The 19,648-nt window shown below is 41.8% G+C and overlaps 1 protein-coding gene across 7 annotated transcripts in view; it reads left to right on the forward strand.

Moving 5' to 3' along the window:
- Positions 1-658: 658 nt before the first annotated feature.
- The window catches only part of ZNF618 (zinc finger protein 618), a 165,543-nt gene continuing 146,553 nt past the window's right edge, over positions 659-19,648 (forward strand). For all 7 annotated transcript variants that reach the window (XM_031450251.2, XM_064490446.1, XM_031450255.2 and 4 more), the window contains exon 1: positions 659-773. In XM_031450251.2, the coding sequence (XP_031306111.1) occupies positions 741-773 (33 nt within the window). In that variant the 5' untranslated portion in view covers positions 659-740. The remainder of the gene's footprint in view (positions 774-19,648) is intronic.

Raw genomic sequence — 19,648 nt, forward strand, 5'->3', positions numbered from 1 at the left:
ATTTTTCTTTTGGAGAGGTGACAGGGGCAATAGGAATATCCCCAATGAGCCTTCCGATTCTTCCATAAGGCCAGCTCTTCAAACTTTATTTTTAAAAAATCAATCTGATTTTTTTTGGGGGGGTGAGTTGGGGGGGTAGCAGAAGAGTTCCCATTAACCCCTTGTGTTCCGCCCAGAGGCGGCTCCCCAAACTTTTTTTCCAACGTGAAAATGACCTTTCCGCGGGGCTGGAGAGCAGGGGGAGGCCAGGAGGGCGCCGGAGGTCGCGTGCGGGGGCCGCGGGGAGCGCGGGGCGCGGCGCGGGAAAGTTTGGGGGGCGGGTGCGCCGCGGCCCGGGGGCAGGCGGGCGGGCGGGAGCGGCGCGCCCCGGGGCCGGCCGGCTTTGTGTGCCGCGCGGAGGCCGGCGGCGCGGAGGCCGAGGCCGAGGCCCGGAGCTCGAGGGCCGCACGGCGAGGCCAGCCCGGGGGCGGGCAGGGCGGCGGGGGGCGGCGGCGGCGGCCCCGCGAGGGGCGGCTCGGCGGCGGCGGCAGCGGCGGCGGCCGGTGCGGGCCGGGGGTGGGGGCGAGGGCTGGGCGCCCCCCCCCGCGCGCCCCCAGCGCCCCCGCCCCCCCGGCCTGAGCGGGGCGGGCGGAGGAGGGAGCGGCGGCGGCGGCGGCGGCGGCGGCGGCATTGTGCGCGCACCAGCAGCCCGGCCCGGGAGGAGCAGGACGCGCCGGGGCCGCCTCCTCCCGCACGGACCCATGAACCAGCCGGGCGGCGCGGCGGCTCCGCAGGTACGACGGGGGGCTGGGGGCATGCACCGCGCGGGGGACCCCGGGGGGCCGGGGCCCGGGGCGCTGCGCCACTTCATTGCAAGATTTGCAAAATGCAAAGTGTCTGGACATGTTTGCGGGCTTTTTGTGGGCGCAAACGGGAGGGTTGGGGTCTGGAGAGGCCCCCCGGGCGCCGCGGGATGTAAGGAGGGTGGGGATGACGCGGGGGTCTTTTCGGTCCCCCACCCGGCGCCCCCTCCAGCCCCGGGCTCGGACCGGAGCCCAGAAAACAAAGCGGCGAGAGAACAGAGCAGCCATTTCAGTTTGGACAATTCACATTTTGCAAAAATGCAACCCCTTCCAGCTCTCCCCCCTCCCCCGCAAATTTGCAATTTCCCCCTGACCCTCTGTGCGCTCGGGGTCCCTGATGACCCCCCGGGAGGTCTTTCCCCTCTGGTCCCCTATCTTTGCAACAATCTTTTTTTTAGGCCATATTTCCCTTTCTCAATTTTTTTTTTCTAATTTTTCTTCAAACGGTAGTTTTTTCCCATTAAAACGACGCCACCTAGAGGATACTATTTTGTAAATAAAAAAGAAATTAAAATTGAAAAGAAATATTTTTTATTTCTTATTTTTTCAAAAGTTTGCTCTAAAAGGCAGTGGAGGGGAAAGAGATTCTTTTTTTTTCTTTCTGGGGGTGACAGTTTTCACTTTAATCTTTCCAAGAGCATGGTGACAATTTTTATTTCTGAAGCCAAATCCAGATAATATGTAAATGAAAATTAAGCTGGAATTTGAATGAATTCAGTTTTTGAAAGGCAGAAAGCAAAAAGCCTTCTAAAACCAAAGTCATTTTGGCTGCCCAACTCATTTTAGTTTGAGAAAAAAACTAATTGGGACGAGAAAAGGAGGGAAATTGTTGAGTTTAGGGAAAACTGGGTGAATTGGCTCTATTGAAGCAATTAGAAATTGTACTTCATTGTAATTTGGAACTTGTTTAGCTCAGCAGGCAAAAAAGACTAATTTTGCCATTAGGCAATATTTAAAGTTTCTCAATTTCCAAGAAGGAAGGATTTAATAGAGAAAATAGACCCTAAAATGTTGGCTTTGGACACACCCAAAAATTGTAGGTTTTAAAAAAATTTTTTTCATTTACATTTTACTGCATTTAAATCCCAAGGTTCCAAAGAAAAACAGAAACTGGAAAAGTTAAAGTGAAATCCTGTCTTTTTTTTCCCCCTACATTTCTTGGATTTTGTGTTGGGTTTTTTTGTTTGTTTGTTTTGATGGAATAATTAAGACTGTTTTCTGATTTTGTTTCTTGAAAGATCTGGGCATTTCTTTTTTTGTTGTTGTTTTATCCAGAAAATGTCAGGAGCCTTTTCTGAGCAATATTTAGTGAGAAAAAAATGTAAATTCATTACATTATACAAATTGAGTAGCCCATAGATTTGTAGGAGAGACCGCCATTAAAATAAGATATGCATAATTAACATTATTATGAAAAAACTAACAGTGGATTCACAGAAGCTCATTTTTTATGACATGCAACTGAATCAGTTGATAAAGACAAGGATTGAGGAATCCTTGGTAGGAAGAAGATTTTCCTTTCTGTGTGCTTGCTCAATCTTCCAATTTGAAAAATTTATTATTAAAAAAACCCAGATTGATTTCAGGCCTCTTTGATTGTGATGTGGGGTTGGTAGTTTATTAACATTTGATATTTTTCACAAATTTGATTACTTTCATAGGGGAAAAAATTCCTTAACCTTGATCGTTTCGGGGGGGGGGGTGGGTCTGATTTCTTTTGAAAAAATTTTACTCACTTAAAAAGGAAAGATAAAAGAGGGAAGGACAGAGAGGAGGTGAAAATTCTGATTTTTATCCATTTTCTCTAGTGGAATATCTTGTTGAAAAAATGGGGTAGAACACTAGTTCAGCTGACTCTAGCATCAAAATTTAATTTTGTTTTTAAGGAAAAAAAAATCAAAATGTAAACAAAAGCCAAACCCAAGGGTATTTGTCTTTGGTACATAAAAGCACATATACAAACAGTATTTGATGTAGTTTTTTAGCCTTCAAAAGACTCAAGGTGAAACAAAAAAAAATTTTTTTTTTTAGAAGACAAATATTGACTGAATTGAAATTTAACAGAGGTAAATAAGGTACCCACCCAAAGTTGAAGGGTTATTTGTGATAAATTAGTGGCTGAACTTACTGGGGATTTTGCACCAAAAAAAAAAGTTCTAATTTTTCTGTCCAAAAGGAGGGGAAAATATTGTTAGCATTTGCAGGGTAAGATCTTGATGAGACCTGGTGGTGGGTCACACAGGGCTAGGACAGGAAACCCTGAGCCCCTTTTGCCAGCCACCGCTGATCTGGGAAGAAATCATGGCCCCAGTCCATGGATTCCCAGCCCCGTTTTGTGGAAATTCAGATTTCTAAGGGGATATAATTCTGTGAAATATATTTGACAGTGGCAGAGGTTCGACATTTCCCATCATCGCCATTGCATTTGGGAGATTTTTACTTTTTTAGTAACAAAATCCTTAAGGGCTGGCTGGCCACATTCTGACATATTTGGAATGAGCCTCTTTTTTTTTTTTTTTTAAGTAGCGTAATTAAAAAAATTTTTTTCCTGTTGAATTATTTAGGCCGATGCCTAGGACAGTCCAAGAATTTATAATTTCCTAGGGCTCTGGGGGCCTCATGAGACAAGTAAGGCCAGTTGAGCAAGTGATGGAGGAGAGCTATGCCCTAGACTAGGGAGGGGTGGGTGGGCACCCCTACCAGACATCTGAGAAGAAGTTAGGGTTGTAGATAACAGGTTATTTCTGGTACCAGGAATAAAAATATTGCAGCAAGTCCCTTTGTGTGTCCTGGATCTCCTGACACACAACTCAGATTCCTTCATTACATTGTGCTGCAAATTGTGTCGTGTTGTCTACAGTTTAAAGGGAACCCCTGGCTAGAAATGGGAAATCATCTCTGTCTTGTGGGCCTGGCTTTTCTTTTTCTTTTCTTTTCATTCTTTTAATTGTTTATTCTGATCATGTTTGTTGTAAAGGAAATCGAGTTGCATGATGGTACTATTGGGGGCGGGGTCATTTTTCTTTTGTTTCTATTGGTGTCTCTCAGAATAGAGATCTGACCCGGGCCTTGCCTCTCTCACCTCCTATCATGGATGGAAATGTGACCAGAAATGGAAACACCAGCTAATTTTTATTAGCCCATGTCTGCTCACCAAACTCTCTTATAATATTGGGCAAAAAATCTGGCAAATTGGACTTGAGGGGTGGTAATTTGTTGATGGGCTGAGTTATTTTGGTGAAAGGTCATTTATGCTCAGTTTCACAGAGGAGACTCTTATTACTTAATGTTTTGCTTTTCTGCCTAAGGAGTTTCTTTCTTCCTTTCTTTCTTTCTTTTTTTTTTTTTTCTAATAAGGTTTGAAATTTCAAGGGCTTGCTTTATAGCTTGACTTTGGACCAAGCTAGGAAAAAGGGTTTGCTTATACCTTCAGCCCTGCACAGAGGTGAACTTGAACAAGGGCTCTTGCTTTTGCAGAAGGAAAGCAACAAAGATGGCTGGTCAATGTAAGTGTGACCTCTCCCTGGTCCTAGAAGATAAACAGCCAATGGTTTGTTCCAGTTGAGAAACAGAGTTTAAAAACTCCTCCATTGTCAGATACAATCCACCCCCCAACTTTGACTCAGCTCTTGCCTTTGACCTCAGAATCCTTGAGTCTTCTCCTTGGTAGGGTGATAAGACCTTCCTTGTGTGTTTCACTGGATGTAGAAGCTGACTTTTCGTGGTCATGGTGAAATTTGGAAAAATTTCCATGTTCTTGTAATGTTTGCTGTCATTTGTGTCTCATCCCTGGTGATGGAAAGTGAAGTGGCTTTGTGGGTACACAGGAGCCATAAGTCTCTCAAGGTCTTGCTGTATGACCTTGGACAAACCACTTTTTCTTTCTGAGCCTCAGTTTTTGCATTTGTAAGATGAGAGCTTTGGATCAAAATGAGGATATTAATACATAGTTTTCCATTATGCTGTACACCAGAAATTGACACATTGTAACTGACTATATACTTCAATTAATAAAATAAATAAATAGTTTCTTCTCTGACTCTGACTCCAAGAAATGGGCTGTAGCTGCCTGGATCACAGTGTTGAGAAGAGTTCTGAGATCACGTCTGGACTCTCATATTCTGGAGAGTGGAGTGCAGGGGTCTAATAGCAGTGTCCATCACAGAGTAGGGGGTGTACCTCTTACCACATCCAGGCTAGCCTGTGAATCACCGCCCTTCAGTGGGTTGTAAAATCAATTTAGTGGGTCACAATCAGCATAAAAAAAGAGAACAGAATAGAATACAGGGGAACCCAAAGTAGCAAAGGCATAACACAGTATTGAAAGTAAGTGTTGTCTCATGAAACTTTAGTTTTATTTATGATGTATGTGCATGATTAATGTAAGTCCTCCTGGGAGTCACGGTTAAAAGAGTTTGAAAGGTACTGAGCTGGGTGATCCACCATGATGTGCTTGAAGAACACTGCACGTAACTGCTTATATTTTCTCATTTGTTATCCCAGTTGACTTTTTCATGAACCCCGTGGGGTAGGTATCTTGGGCCACATGTTTTGTCCCCTGGTTGTACCTGCCTTAAGGATCAGCTGTGAAGACGTCTCAGCTGCGTGGTGTCAGGCAGGCACCCCAGCTTGTTGGCCTTGGGTGAGACTGGAAGGACAGGTGCTGTGTCCTTCCAGAGTGAAGCAGCATTCTTTGCCAGGGTCTCTGGCTGAAAAGGAGATTTTCGCTCGTGTGGGATCCCTGTCTTGGTGGGAGGGAGAGAAGTCCCAGTTATTTTTATTTTTTACTTTTACTTCAGATTGCCAGAGGAATTTTTCTGGAGTTAGAGAGTTCGTGTTTGTGCTGTATTTAAATTTCTATCAGACTCTGAGTGGATGTCCATATTTTTGTGTATAATGCACCATTCCTAAAAACTCCAGAATTGCTGTCTTGGTCTCCTCATCTTTTCATCGTGTCAGACCAGCGCTGTCCAATCGAAACAGAATTCGAGCCACAAATGTGAGCCATATATGTCATTTTTAATTTTCTGCTAATACTTTAAAAAAAGTAAAAAAAAAAAAAAAAGAAGCAGTGACATTAATTTTAGTAATATAGTTTATTAAACGTATTATATCTACCATACTATCATTTCAATATTCATTAGTATAAAGAATTGTTGATATGTTGTTTTACATTCTTTTTTAGGGGGGAAAGTATTAAGTCTTTTCTGACTGGCCACATTTCTTGTGCTCAGTAGCCACACGTGGCTAGTGGCTTCTGTATGGGACAGCACAGGGCTGGACCAGGGTTCCGTCTGGTTGTTGTTACTGGGTGGCGTCAGAAGGTTAGTGACGCATCTTTGAAAGCTCTTGGTTTTGTTGGTGGGACTTCATGAGCCCTCTGTGCTCTGAGGCACTTCAGCCTATAGTGGTGATGCGTTCCGTTCACTTGGCCTTTTCTGGCCAAAGTGGTCCACGCCTTCCTTTTATTTGTCCCAAAGCAGTCTTCTGCCAAGGTTAGGGCAGAGCGCTTTAGTTGAAAGTGACAAATGATGGCTAGAAACTCCAGGATGACGTGTCTCAGCATGTGTGCTGGTGAAGTGGAGCAGTGCCAGCGAAGGAGGCTGTTGTAGGTGGTGGGTTTTAAATAAAATGTTGCCTGGAAGAAGGATGAAGATGGAAGAAGACAGCAGGTAGGTAGGACCAGGGTTGGGGGCTTGAGGGCAGGGAGGAGATCTGGGTGCAAAGATGGTCTTTCAGTGAAATCCATTTCTGAACTGAACATGGAACCACCAGGAAGTTCCCCCAGGATTGGCCTTAGGTCAGAAGCATAGAAATTTCTAACATCCACCCAATTGGTGAAATGGAAAGTTGGATTTGAGGTCAACCAGACCAGAGTTTGAGATCCAGCCTCATGGCATGGTTAACTTTGTGTTACTTTGGGAAAGTCATCTCTGGTTTTGGAACCACAGCTTCTGCATCTGGAAACTGGGGAGTCTTAATCTTGACCTTGAAGGGTTGGTTCAGATTAAATGAAGCAATGTGTGTGTTACAGCCAGCCAGTCCTTAGACGGTTGTCCTTAGAAGGTGGTCAATAAATATTAGTAATCTCCTGACCCAGTGGCCAGTGGGTGTCCTTTTGGGGAGACTGAGTCCCAGTGACAACAATTTTGGTAGTTCTGGAAACTTGGTGACTTATCTTTAGTAGGCAGCATTATGTATCAACAGAAAATGTACACGTTTTTGGTTGTTGCTTTATTTTAAAACAAACTAGGATGAGCCATCCCCTGGACCTTACACGTCTCGCTTGTCAACAGTGTTCTCAGTACTATCATTCCAGGGATGCTGCTGCTCCTCTGAGTGTTTCTGGATTTGTTTCAGAGCCTGTGGCACAGTCTTTAAAGGGGTAAATCTTAATTCCAAGTGAACCTTTGAGTGTCTGCTCACACTGGGCCTCCTGTCTCTAGTGACCTTTCTCTCCTTCGTCTCCGTTTCTCCCCACCCCCCTGAGAAACCAGACTCCCCACCCCAACACCTACTTGCATGTCCTATTCTTCCCCCTGAGCCTCCCCCACGTGCAGTACTTTCCAGACACCCTGAGCCCACAGGTGAGAGTTGGTTATTTGCATTTCTGTTTCACCAACCAGCTTGTGAGTTCCTTGAGGGCAGAGATCATGGGCTATTCATTTTAGGGTCTGGCACTTTATGGTCTGAGTTGAGCAGCAACTCAGTAAATGTTTGATGGCTTAATCTGATTTTTTGGAAAAAGCTCAGATCATTTGGATTCGGGTCTCGTGAAGAGTTGGTGACGAATTTGGGTTTGGCCATTTGCTCAAAACCAGTGTTTTATTAGGGAGCCATAAATAGATTTTCTTAGAGCTGAATCTGAAGCCTGTAGCTCCCTTGGAATAATAAATCAGAGAGGGCTCCTTGGATGGAGAGAATGCTTCTTTGACTTTCCAAGTTCTGGGGAATTTTAAAAAAGTTCCCCATCCCTGTTCACTCCTGTTGCAGAAACTATTTCCTTAAAATGGTTGGGGGGCCATCTAGGCTTGTCACCCTGATTTGCGGCTATGGCAAATGGGACCCAGCATTTCTGAGGAGGTGGAAAAGGAGAGAGCCTTGAGGTGGCAGGGACCTGACAATACCCTGTGTTTGCTCTCAGAGCTGGTCTTGGCCATGGGCCCTGGAACTGGACGTCAGGGGACTGTTTGCAGAACAGCTGGACACATGAAGTAGCTAAATGTGTGATTTGATGTTCAACCAGACTGCATCTTTGGTTGGATTCTCATTTGCACGTGCCAAAGATTCGGGGAAAATCTGTGGGACAAAACGGAGAACATTCTGTTTATTGGCTTAATTTTTTTTCTGTAAGTTTTAGAAAACGCTGTGGTTTTTAACACTTGATGTCCCAGCTCAGCAAGTGAGCACAAGATCCCGTATTTCCTCAATGTCATGTTCCCACATTTTCATATTTCTGAAATTAGGGTGTGCCTTACAGTAGATGTGTTCTGTTAGTTCACTATTTCTCCCTCTTATTTTCTTCTCAAAAAGCTTTATGAAGTCGATGTTGTATCTAACAGTCTAAGCACCTTGGAACTGAGTATATAGTATCATGGTCCTGGTGAAGTGGACTGTGATATTAGGGAGTTCCAATTCTGCTCTTTTTTTTATCTCACTTATCTCTGGGCTTGGCTTCTCCACCTGTACAGTGAGGGCGGAACTTAGCCATGGGAAGAAGCATCTGAAACTCTTTCTAAGTTAACACTCCTTTCCTTCCGTGTCTTGCTGTTGCCCCTTCTCTAAAAGGTGAAAGTAGCCAGTAGGAGGGAGATGAAGCCTTGTTAACGGGTGGTCCCTTCTGTACAGCCACATGGATGAGCTGTCCTGCCAAAGGCAGAACTCCAGCTAGATATTTCCAAGGGTAGAACAGACAGATGGAAGTTGGAGGGATAATGCTCAACTCCCCTCTCTGCTCCGCTACAGAATCATTCTGTGATCTTTGTCGAAGTATTTCGTTTCCCTGTGCTTTGTTTTCCATGTCTGTAAAGTGGTGCTGATAATAATGATGATGATGATGATGGTAAGTGTGCTACAGGGTTCTTGTAAAAAGTTGTGAGGCATGAGAGCAAAAAACTTTGTAAAGGGCAGAGTGCTTTTCTCTTGCAGCACGTTATTTGTACGTCTAATCCAGGGATGGTAAGTAAGTAATGTACATGTTGCCACGCCCCATTTTTAAGCCTGTGGCAGACATTACTAATCGATCATAGAGTCTGGCCAGTGACCTCAGAGTCCTTCTTAGTATGATGCTACCACATGAAGCCAATTTGTCATTTCTGATCTAATCACACACACACAAACACACATGTCTGGGAAGAGGTGGAGTTACTTGTGCAGAACCTTAGTGAATAGGCAGAGCTACTTCAAGCCTCAGATTTCTTAGCTCAGCCAGTGCTTTTCCTGCTATTTGCATAGACACCGTGTCAAAAGGAATTAGAGTTAATTTGGTCTTGAGAAATAGTGAGAGGATCCCGACTCCTCCCTTCTCTGTTATAATTAGATACCCTTGGGGTTGTCATCAAAGCAGGACTGGATGACCTGCTTCTCTGACTGATCCCTGAGTGATCAAGTTTCAAAGGGGAGATGGTGGTGGCTGGGCCACTGGGTTGGGTGGTGTCACCTGCTTGTTCACTCCTGTGGTGCAAATGGCATGGCAGAGGGACAGGGCCCCTGGGGTTCCTGGATGACGACCTGGGTTTATGACAAGTTTGCTGTTTACACACTCTAAGACCATGGCCGAGTTCCTCAGCCCCTCGGAATCTTAATTTCTACATCTGGGTACTGGGATGGAAATAATCCTTCACAGGAATGAAATGAGATAGCATATTTGAAAACGTTTTTTTAAACTCTGAAGTCTTCCGTATAGATTATTTTGTTTTTGTTTTGTACCTGTTAATTTTTAGAACTAGCACTAATCACTAGTTATTAGTGCCTTGTTGGGTAAATTGTATAAACCCACAGTCACAGATGGGAGCCCACAAGGTGAACTGATCCTTTGGTTTTATTTTATTTTGTTTGCTGGCCTAAGGTTTAAAAAGTTCAGAACTTCTAGGCTTTTGCAGTGTTATGTGTTCATCTGTTTGAGTCAGTCCCCACCTTCCTTCCATTTCAATCCTGTATGTGACCTGCTGCGCCCTGGAAGGCGCTGGGGTTTGGCTCCCCACCCCGACTCCATGCAGCCTCTGTTTGTTGATCTGCTAAGTGGGAGAACAGACCACTCATACCCACCCCTCACAGGCTTCCTGCAAACAGCCCATGAGTTAACAGACCGAAAAGTGCATCATAAGCAAAGAAGAACTGGAGAAACAAGTTGGCGACAACTCCTTTCTTTTCTGAAAAAGAAAAGGAGGGAGGCCGAGGTGAGGATGGTATTGAGTCGACAGACAAATGATATAAATATTTTGGCTGACAAAGCAGAAGGAGGCTTCATATATGAGCTAAAGAGAAAAAAGCAGAGTCAGGTGATGCTCTGCTCCCCACTCTGCTATAGAAAACCCAGGAACATTTGCTTTCTAGTGAAGCGAGTTCTCTGTCAGGGATGGAATCTCCGATTCCCAGGGGCCAGCCCTGGTCCTGGGAAGGGGGGATCCAGGGAGAAATGAAATCTGATATCGCCCCTATGGGTGGAAATGACTCCTGCCAAGTGGAGGAGGCCCCAGTGTCCATGGCAAGCCCCTGGCTTGCAGTTTGCTGGTAACATTCAAAGTCAGAAGCTGTCTTGGCTCCCTTACTGGATGTGTTATTGTCCAAGACAGCATGCCTGAGGGGCTAGCCATTCTACCTCTCAGCTTTGAGCCTCTGCCTGGACACATTCCCACCAGCCCCAACATTCTTGTAGAGAATTGAGGATGGGAATTTTTATCGGGTGAAATATTGCAGAGAGTTTGTGTCTTGTTTTATTTTGGGTTCAGAGTTTTGTGAGACAAGTGGACATAGCGAGGGCCCTTGAAATACCCAGAGAGAAGAGATTTTTTTTGGATGCTGGAGATCTTTTTTTTCCATCAACTGGGAAAAAAATAACTATAAAAATTTAAGTGCGTTTATGTGGGTGTTCCTTATAATGTATGCTGGAAAAGCAGAAAGTGAAACTGATGTGAAATAAAACTGAAACTGGCCTGAAATGAGGCCTCAGGGAAGAAAAACTTCCCTGGGGTGCTACTAGCTTGAGGTGGAATTTGTTGTGAGGCTAGTCTTTTTGGATCAGAGGAGTCTAGAGCTAAAAAGGTTCATGGAGATTACTAAGTCTGTGCCATCCAATATGTATTGCTAACCACTAGCCGCATGTGACTATTGAGCAGTTGAAACGTGGCTAGCCTGAATTGAGATGCGCTGTAAGTATAAAATTCACGCTGGGTTTTCTTTTCTTTCTTTCTTTTTTTATTGAATTATAATTTTCTCTTCTCTCGGTCCAGATCTTAAACCCTTAGTAGGAAGAAATGACTGTAGAAGACCTTGGGTTATTTTTGAAAATATGGGTTATAGGTTGAAATGATAGCATTTTATATACTGGGTTAAATAAGATATTATTAAAATTAATCTCACTTGTTTTTATTTTCATTTTTTACAGTGTGGCTACTAGAAAATTCGAAATGACCTATGTGGCATTTATTACATTTCTGTTGGACAGTCCTGATCTAAGCCAACCTGTATCCCCACCACAGAGGGGGAGTGGCTTGCTCAGTGTCACATGGCAGCTTCATCAGGTCACTGGACAGACTCCAAGAGTCTGGGATTGATACTAGTCTGGGATTAGAGTTTGGGATTGTGAAGGAAGAATGATGTAGTGGTAGAGATATCAGCATCACTAGGTGGTTAAAATGGAGGGGTAATGGGAACTTGAGAGAAGGACAGACAGAGACAGAGAGATATTAGAAATTCAGGGGGAAAAAATAGAACTGTTTCCCACTTTGTTTCTCCCTTCCCCTAAGCATTAATTATCATCATTTCTTTTTTTAAAAAACTTTTTCCATCTTTTTTTTGGGGGGAATTAGGTTTATTTATTTATTTATTCTTAGAGGAGGTAGCGGGGTTTGAACCCAGAACTTCATGCACACTAGGCATGTGCTTTACCACTTGATCTATATCCTCCCCACCACAAGCATTAATTAAACACTTTGAAAGAAAGTAAATCTAAGAAGATGAGCACACACAGATCTAAAAGATTACCCCCCAACAATTTCTCTGCTTGCCAAAAAATTTTTCAGTCTGTTTAGTTTTTAAGTAGGGTCTTTTTGAATCAGAGTGCAGTTTAGGGCTGGTTTGGGCATAGAAACCCAGGTCACATTAGGGGCTGTGGATTTTGGGTCCTGGGGGATGGAAGCGATTCTCTTACCAAGTCCTGTCTGCTCCCTGTAATGATTTGGGAAGCAAGGCTTCTAGAAAACCTAGAGGGCGTACTGCCCTAGTGGACAGAGCTGGCAGATTACCTGGCTCCCCTGGCATAGAGACCTGGAGGAGGGTGACTAACCTTGGATTGAGCCGCAAAGCTAAACTGGAAGCCAGGTCTAACTTTCCAGGCCAGTTCTCCTGAGCTTAGTGTTTAGAAAGGAGTTTGAGTGATGTGTTTGAAATTCAACCTTACAAATTTTTGTTCTTTAATCAGGAATTCATTCTGTCAAAAGGCTGAAGTTTAGCACTCTTGTTTCTCTCACTTGATTTTTACAAAGTAGAATTTGTCTGCCTTGAACTATAATCGTTGCACGTTTGCTGGCTCGTTATATGCTAGGTGGAGTGCTAAGCATCTAACATCTATTATCTCATTTAATACAGTCACCCTGTAAAGTAGGGATTTTTCTGTATTTTTTTTAATATATTAGAGAATTGAGATTTGGACATGAATGGAATTGCCTAAGGGCACACAGCTGGTAGAGGGCAGTTGGATTCAAATTCACCTGGATGCCAAATTCCAGGCTCACAACTGCCCTTTGAGGTGAGGAGTCTTACCATTCGTGGTTTACAGTGGAGGAAGGTGAAGTAACTTGGCCAAGATGTAGAGCTGAGTTGCTGGGACCTGAACCCAGTTCCGTTAGATGCTCTGCCGATGCCCTCAACTTCACTGTGGGGTTGTCCTGAACCGTGCTATCATGGGAGGTTGCCCTCCCCACTCAGGGGTTCTGGGTACGGCACGCGCTGTCTCCCATTCCCCAGTTCCCTGCGCGCCTCGGTGGACCTGGGCGGTGTGTTTCAGGCGCCCTGAGCCTTTAACATAGCGTTTGAAAACAGTTGCAGAAGGTTTGCTGTAATTAATTACATTTGACATACTTGGAATCGGGGCCTCCTGGATTCAGAATGCAAATTTATGCCCAGACAGATGTAAGGTATGCTTGGAGCCAAGAGCTCTAGCACGTCCGAGCCAGGGCCTGCAGCATTGCTTGCTGCCCTGATGGGACTGCCGTCACAGGCAGTGAGTGGTGGAGGCAGGACTCAAACTCAGGTATACCTGAAGCCTACAGGCTACTGGAGGAGAAATAGCCGTGGGCTTCAGGGCTCTCGTCTGAGCACTACTCCTAACTCAGCCGTGGTTAGGGGAATTTCTTTGCCTTCTTTGGGCCTCAGTTTTCCCTACTGTAGAATAGACTAGGTGGTCCACTAGGTGGTCTCAGAAAACATGTCCTGTTAATTTGTTCAAGAGGCAGGAGGGCAATTAATCAGAGGATCAGAGCTTAGGGCGTTGACTTTTGGAGGTATAAACAGTCAAGGTGAGAAAGGCTTGTAATAGGTAGGTAAGCAGGAAGCTGTCAGAACAAAGAGAGATGTACCATGTAGACAAGTTAGTTATTCTGCATCAGTCCCTCCTCCCACCCACATATACTCATCTCACCATCCGTATTAGGTATCTATTACTGTATAACAGATCACCCCAAAACTTAGTGTTTTTAAAACAACAGTAATCATTTATTGTTGCTCATGGTTTCTGTGGGTTGGGAATTTGGGAGTGGCTCAGTTGGTCAGTCTAGTTCAGGGTCTCTCTGTGGTTGTAGAGGGTGGCTGGAGTTGGGGTCATCTTACAGGCTTCTCCAATGTCATGTTTGGTTCCAGGGCTCAGAAGACTTAAACAGCCAGACTTCTGGAGCATCCATCTATCTATCTTGTCTGTCTACCTACCTACTTGCCTATCTATTGATCTTTCTCCTGATCCTTCTATCCATCCATATTTCTACCTTATCTCTATCCAATCCACCTATCCATCTATGTATCTAATCTCTATGTATCTAATCTATGCATCCAATCTAGCTAATCTATCTTTGCATTTATCTCCATTGGTCTCTCCAGCATAAAGGCTTCATACTTGTCTGGACTTCTACATGGTGCCTTGAGGCTCCAAAGGCACATGTCCTATGAAGAGAGAGAGCCAAACAGATACAGCATCTCCTTGGATGATTTAGCCTCAGATGTCATGCAGCATGACTTCCACCCCAGTCTATTGGTTGATGCAGTTATACAAGTGTGCCCCAGTTCAACGGGAGAGATGTAAACTCCACCTCTCTGTGGAACTGGGTCAGTGTCACACTGAGCATGTACGATGGGATATGTATTGATGTAGCCATCTTTGGAAAACACAGGCTGACATTCCGTCTGTCTACTCACCAATCCGTGTGTCTGGCTAGCTAGCTCTTCACCTATTCATCCTTCTCTCTACTGACCCACTCCTCCACCCATTTCATCTTTCCATCCTTTAGATATCTGTCTTTCCTGATGAACTATCTGCTTAACCATCTATCCCATTCAATTACTCAACACATTTTGAGCTCCTAATAAGAGCCAGGGACAGCCAGGTGCTTTTAATAATTAACTCACCCTACTCGGTTCAGTGTTAGTCTCTTTATCCTCAAAATACTCTGTAATGTAGCATTATACCAACTTTATTTACAGGTGAGAAAATCAAGGCACAAAGAAGTAACTTCCCAAGGTCATTCAGCTAATTAGTGTCTGAGCCCAAACTAAATTCAGAACATCCTGACTACCCTGCCCTAGGCTGTCTCCAGTCTGGTTTCTGAGTATGAAATGACCATCTAAGAGTTGGTTCTACATTTCTGGTTTTTTTTCCTAAGTGAAAATAGGTTCTTTCCCCCCCCAAATTATAAAAATAATGTTTATTACAAAAACATTCAAGCAGCAATATAGAAAAACATGATTATTCTTTTTAAAAAATCACCACAAATCCTACCACTGTTCCCATTTTGATGAACATTATTCATATCATCTCTCTGCATATTTAAATATGTATGTAAATATTTATAGAAATGAGATTATATTCTTCATGCTCTTAGGTGGCTTGCTTGCTTTTTATGCTTATTGATACCTTTTTTCATCAGTAAATTTGTCATTTTATTACTGACTGCGTTGTGTTTCCACTGTATATGTCCTCAAACTCAGCGCTTGTGGGATTTTGGTTATTTTTAAACCTTTTACATGCGATGTTTCATTTGTATGGTAATCTTCTTCGCATCACTCACTAAAAGGCCCATTGCTGTATCCCAGCATATTCACATTATACAAATGGTATCAGTTTACCTTTCTGCTAGGAGATTGTGAGTGCTCATTTTGCACATTGTGGCCATCACCTTGTATTGCCAGTATTTTTAGTCTTTGATGTCCTGATGGGCAAACAAATGATGCTGAAGACCTATTAGTATATTTTTGTTAGCCACTTGTGTTTCTTTTGTGAATTGTCTATTCAAGCATTTTGCCCATTTTTTTCTTGGGGTGTTTAGTTTTTCTTTATTTTTTTTAAAGCTCTTTAGATTTTAGAGATACTGACTTTTTGCTATTTAGATTCCAAGTATTTCTTTTTCCTTAAAAAAAATTATTTAGTGGTGGTTAAATAAAATGTTTACTTTTTTAATGTTTATATTTTGGTCTTTTGGATTCTACTTTTTGTGTGTGTCACACTTGAAAAGACTTCCCTATGTTAAGAATTTATAGTAAAAAAAAGGCAGCCTACAGAAGGAAATGTAGGAAAGAAGGAGGAAATATTTGCAAATCTTATATCTGATAAGGGGTTAGTTTCTAGAATATATAAAGAACTCTTACAACTCAATAACAACTCAATTAAAAAAAATGGGTAAAGGGCTTGAGTAGACATTTCTCCAAAGAAGATACACGAATAGCCAACAAATATGTGAAAATGTATTTAACATCACTAATCATTACAGAAATGCAGTTTAAAACCACAATGAGATATCATCTCACACTCATTAGGATGGCCACTATCAAAAAACAAAATAAATGTTGATAAGAATGTGGAGAAATTGGAACCTTCATGTACTGTTGCTGTAGTTGCTGTGGAAAACAGCATGGCATTTCCTCAAAAAAGTGAAAATAGAATTACCATATTATAGGGCAGTCCTTCTCCTGGGTATATATCTAAAAGAATTCAAAGCAGGATCTTAAAAAGGTATTTGTAATCCATTCATTGCAGCATTACTCACAGTAGCCAAGAGGTGGAAGTAACTCATACGTCCTTTAATGAATGGATAAACAAAATGTAATATATACAAAACATGGAATATTATTCAGCCTTTAAAAAGAAGGAAATCCTGTCACACGCTGCAGTCTGGGTACACTTTGAAGACATCATGATAAAGGAAATCAGCCAGTCTCAAAAAAATGAATTTTGTATGATTCTACTCCTGTTAGATCTCTAAAGTAGTAGAATTCATAGAAACACAAAGTAGAATGGTAGTTGACAGGCCAGGGAAAGGGGAAATAGGGAGATGATGTTTGTTCGATAGGTATAGAGTTTCCGTTTTGCAAGTTGGAAAAGTGCTAGAGATCTGTTGCACAACACTAGGGCCATATGTAGCAAAACTGAACTGTGCACTTAAAAATGTTTAAGCTGGTTTGAAAAAAAGTTAACATTTATTTGATTTAATAAATCCACGATTTGCCTCGTAGGAACATACACCCAAGAAATACTCGTGCCTGTATACTATTGGAAATGTGCAAAAGTGCTCATAATAGGGTTGTTTACAATATCAAATACCTGGAAACAAACAAACAAAATATTCACCCTTATTTCTTCTATTATTTTATATAGATTTTGTCTTCTTACATTTAAATTGTTTATCCATCTGAAATGTATTTGCTTTAAAGCAAAGCATAGGGATCAGACTCTGTTTTTTTCCCCAAATGGTGAGCTGCTTCTGTAACATCAATAATTGAATGATCCAGCTTTTCCTCCCTGATATAAAATGCCATTTTAATCTTATATTTAATTTCCTTGTACTTAGGTCTATTTCTGGACTCTGTGTTATGTTCTCTGGGTATACAGGTATGACATTGTTTTAATTTGATCGCTTTAAAATAAACTAATCATGTTTTAAGAACAGATTTATAAAATAGGAAATAAACTGCCACCTGCAGTGCTTTCCAAGTTGGAGCAGCTTTCTGGTGGGCTCCTTCCCTGGGCAGACTGTTCTTGGTCCCCACACTGGCATGAATGCCAGTATAGATACGGAAACTGAGGTTGAGCGAGGTTAGGTAACTTGCCATAGATAGGTTATTGGTACTCTCAGTCACTTCTGGGAAGTGGCACAGTGGAGACTGAAGCCTGGGTCTGTCCAACCTCAAAGCCTATGGAGTTCTTTTAATAGCACGCTGTGTCTCACGAGTGCACCGATACGTTTTTCCTTAGGGACCCCCATCGTGCCTGGCACAGAGTGATGCTAGTGGTGCTTGTTGAATTGGAAGGGAAGCAGTAGTCATGCTTTATCTGAAACGGATATTATTAAATAAATTATTCCCTGGCTGCAGTTAGATGTATGCTAACATTTGTTTTAATAAGTTAATTTTTAAATAATTAAAATAACCTAATGATATTACAGAGAAATCAGAAAATAGGGAAATAAAAAGATTGTGCTAAATAAATTCCAGCCCCCTCATATTCACTATTAAAAATTTTCTGCATTTCCTTCTAGTTATTTGATAAGCATATTTTTATTATGTGAATCATAATATATTAGAGTTTTGCCTCCTCTTTCTTCCCCCATTTTTTTATCTTCTTAATCTCATTTTTCAAGATTGCACAATATTCACAGAAGAGAATGAACATAGTTTATTAACCCATACTCTGTTGGTGAATGTTTAGGTTGGTTCTGATTTTTCTCTTTTATAGAATTGCACTATAATGAACATCTTTATATATTAAAGATTCTGGTATTTTAAAGCCGTCCCCTTTGCATATATTCCCAAAGAGAGATTACTGGGTCAAAGGTGTATATTAGTTTAACACATTTCTATATATCCTGCCCCTTTTTGGGTATTTATTGGTACAAGGCTTTGGGAACTTCTATTGACTTGGAGAATAAATATAGTAAATTCTTTAAAAAATGTTTCATTGACTTTTTCTGTGAAAGAATTCCTGTTCAGTGAGGAAACCTAATGTGTGTGTGTGTGTGTGTGTGTGTGTGTGTGTGTGTGTGTGTGTGTAATTCCGTACCTTTCCAAAATGATCTCTGGTAATTTCATGTCTATCCTTGCATTATTTATACAGATATCTATTTTTCAGTAAATTATTTTTTCAGTAAGTTATTTTTAATGTAATTTTATTAGTCAGAATTCTCTAACAATTCACTTTTATGCGTTTTTGCTGATAGTCTGTTTTTGGTTGGTGATCTTTTGTCTTTCGAGATCTTAAATACCTTCTGAATTTATCCATCCCTCAACCATCCATTAAATATTTGTCCCAGTTATGAGTGATGACTCTTGATAGGTGCCAGGGTGCCGAATCAATGTGGATTATGTCCACAGCCATTTATAATGCGCTGTACAAAGTGTCTGGTGCTCTAAGACTAGTTGCTGAGGGTGTTTACTGAGGGGAAAGATGAATCCTGGTAAAGAAAATCCAGGGCCACTTCCTGGCGATAATCGCATTTGACCTTGACTTTGAAGGTCAGATGAAATTCGAGAATCACTTTTTTCAAGGTAAAAATTGCCTTGTGATTTTAATCGTATTAAATAAACATATGCATTGAATTGTGTAGAAAGGATATTTTCACAATACTATTGTTTTTCTGCCCAGTAATGTGATCTGTCTCTATTCACATTCCCTTATACAACCTGCAGTAACATTCTATAGTTTTCTACATAAGTTTTGGACATTTATTTCTAAGTATATTCCTAGGTATTTGATATTTTTGACTGCAATTGTAAATGGGAAATTTTAACCTCATTGTATATTTTGCCTAATTAATGCAAGTACATAGAAAAACTGTTGGGTTTTATGTGGGTTTTTTTTTTTTTTTTTTTTGGTTGCTGTTAATGGATAACTTACTGTATTGTCTTAGTTCCAGTAGCTTCTTGGTAGGCAATTCAACAGTTGTTGAATATACAAACAATACTCATTTCTCTTCTTTTGCATTATTGGCCTTTTTTTCCCTTCTGTGTTGATTACACCAGTTAGAGCAATTTGAATAATAGCCGAGATAACAGATATTCTTGTGTTATCTTATTTCTTACTTAGTGAGAAGCATTCTAGCTTTTTGTAATGAAGTATGAAGTTTTTTGGTTTCTGATATATATTCTTTATCATTGAGTAAGTATCCTTCTGAGTTGCTAGGAGGTTTTGTTTGTTTGTTTGTTTGTTTGTTTTTTTATCAAGATAGAGGTGAGTGGTATGATTTAGGAGTGATGATTACTTTTCTGTATTTGAGTTTTTCTTTTGCAGTGAAGTGTGAATCATCCCCTCCCCCACTATAAAGCTATTTAGTAATAAGAGGGGGGAAAGTATGATGAATTTTTAACAAATGCCTTTTCATTATGTACCC

The sequence above is a fragment of the Camelus dromedarius genome, chromosome 10 (genome assembly GCF_036321535.1).
Source record: "Camelus dromedarius isolate mCamDro1 chromosome 10, mCamDro1.pat, whole genome shotgun sequence".
Lineage (NCBI taxonomy): Eukaryota > Metazoa > Chordata > Mammalia > Artiodactyla > Camelidae > Camelus > Camelus dromedarius.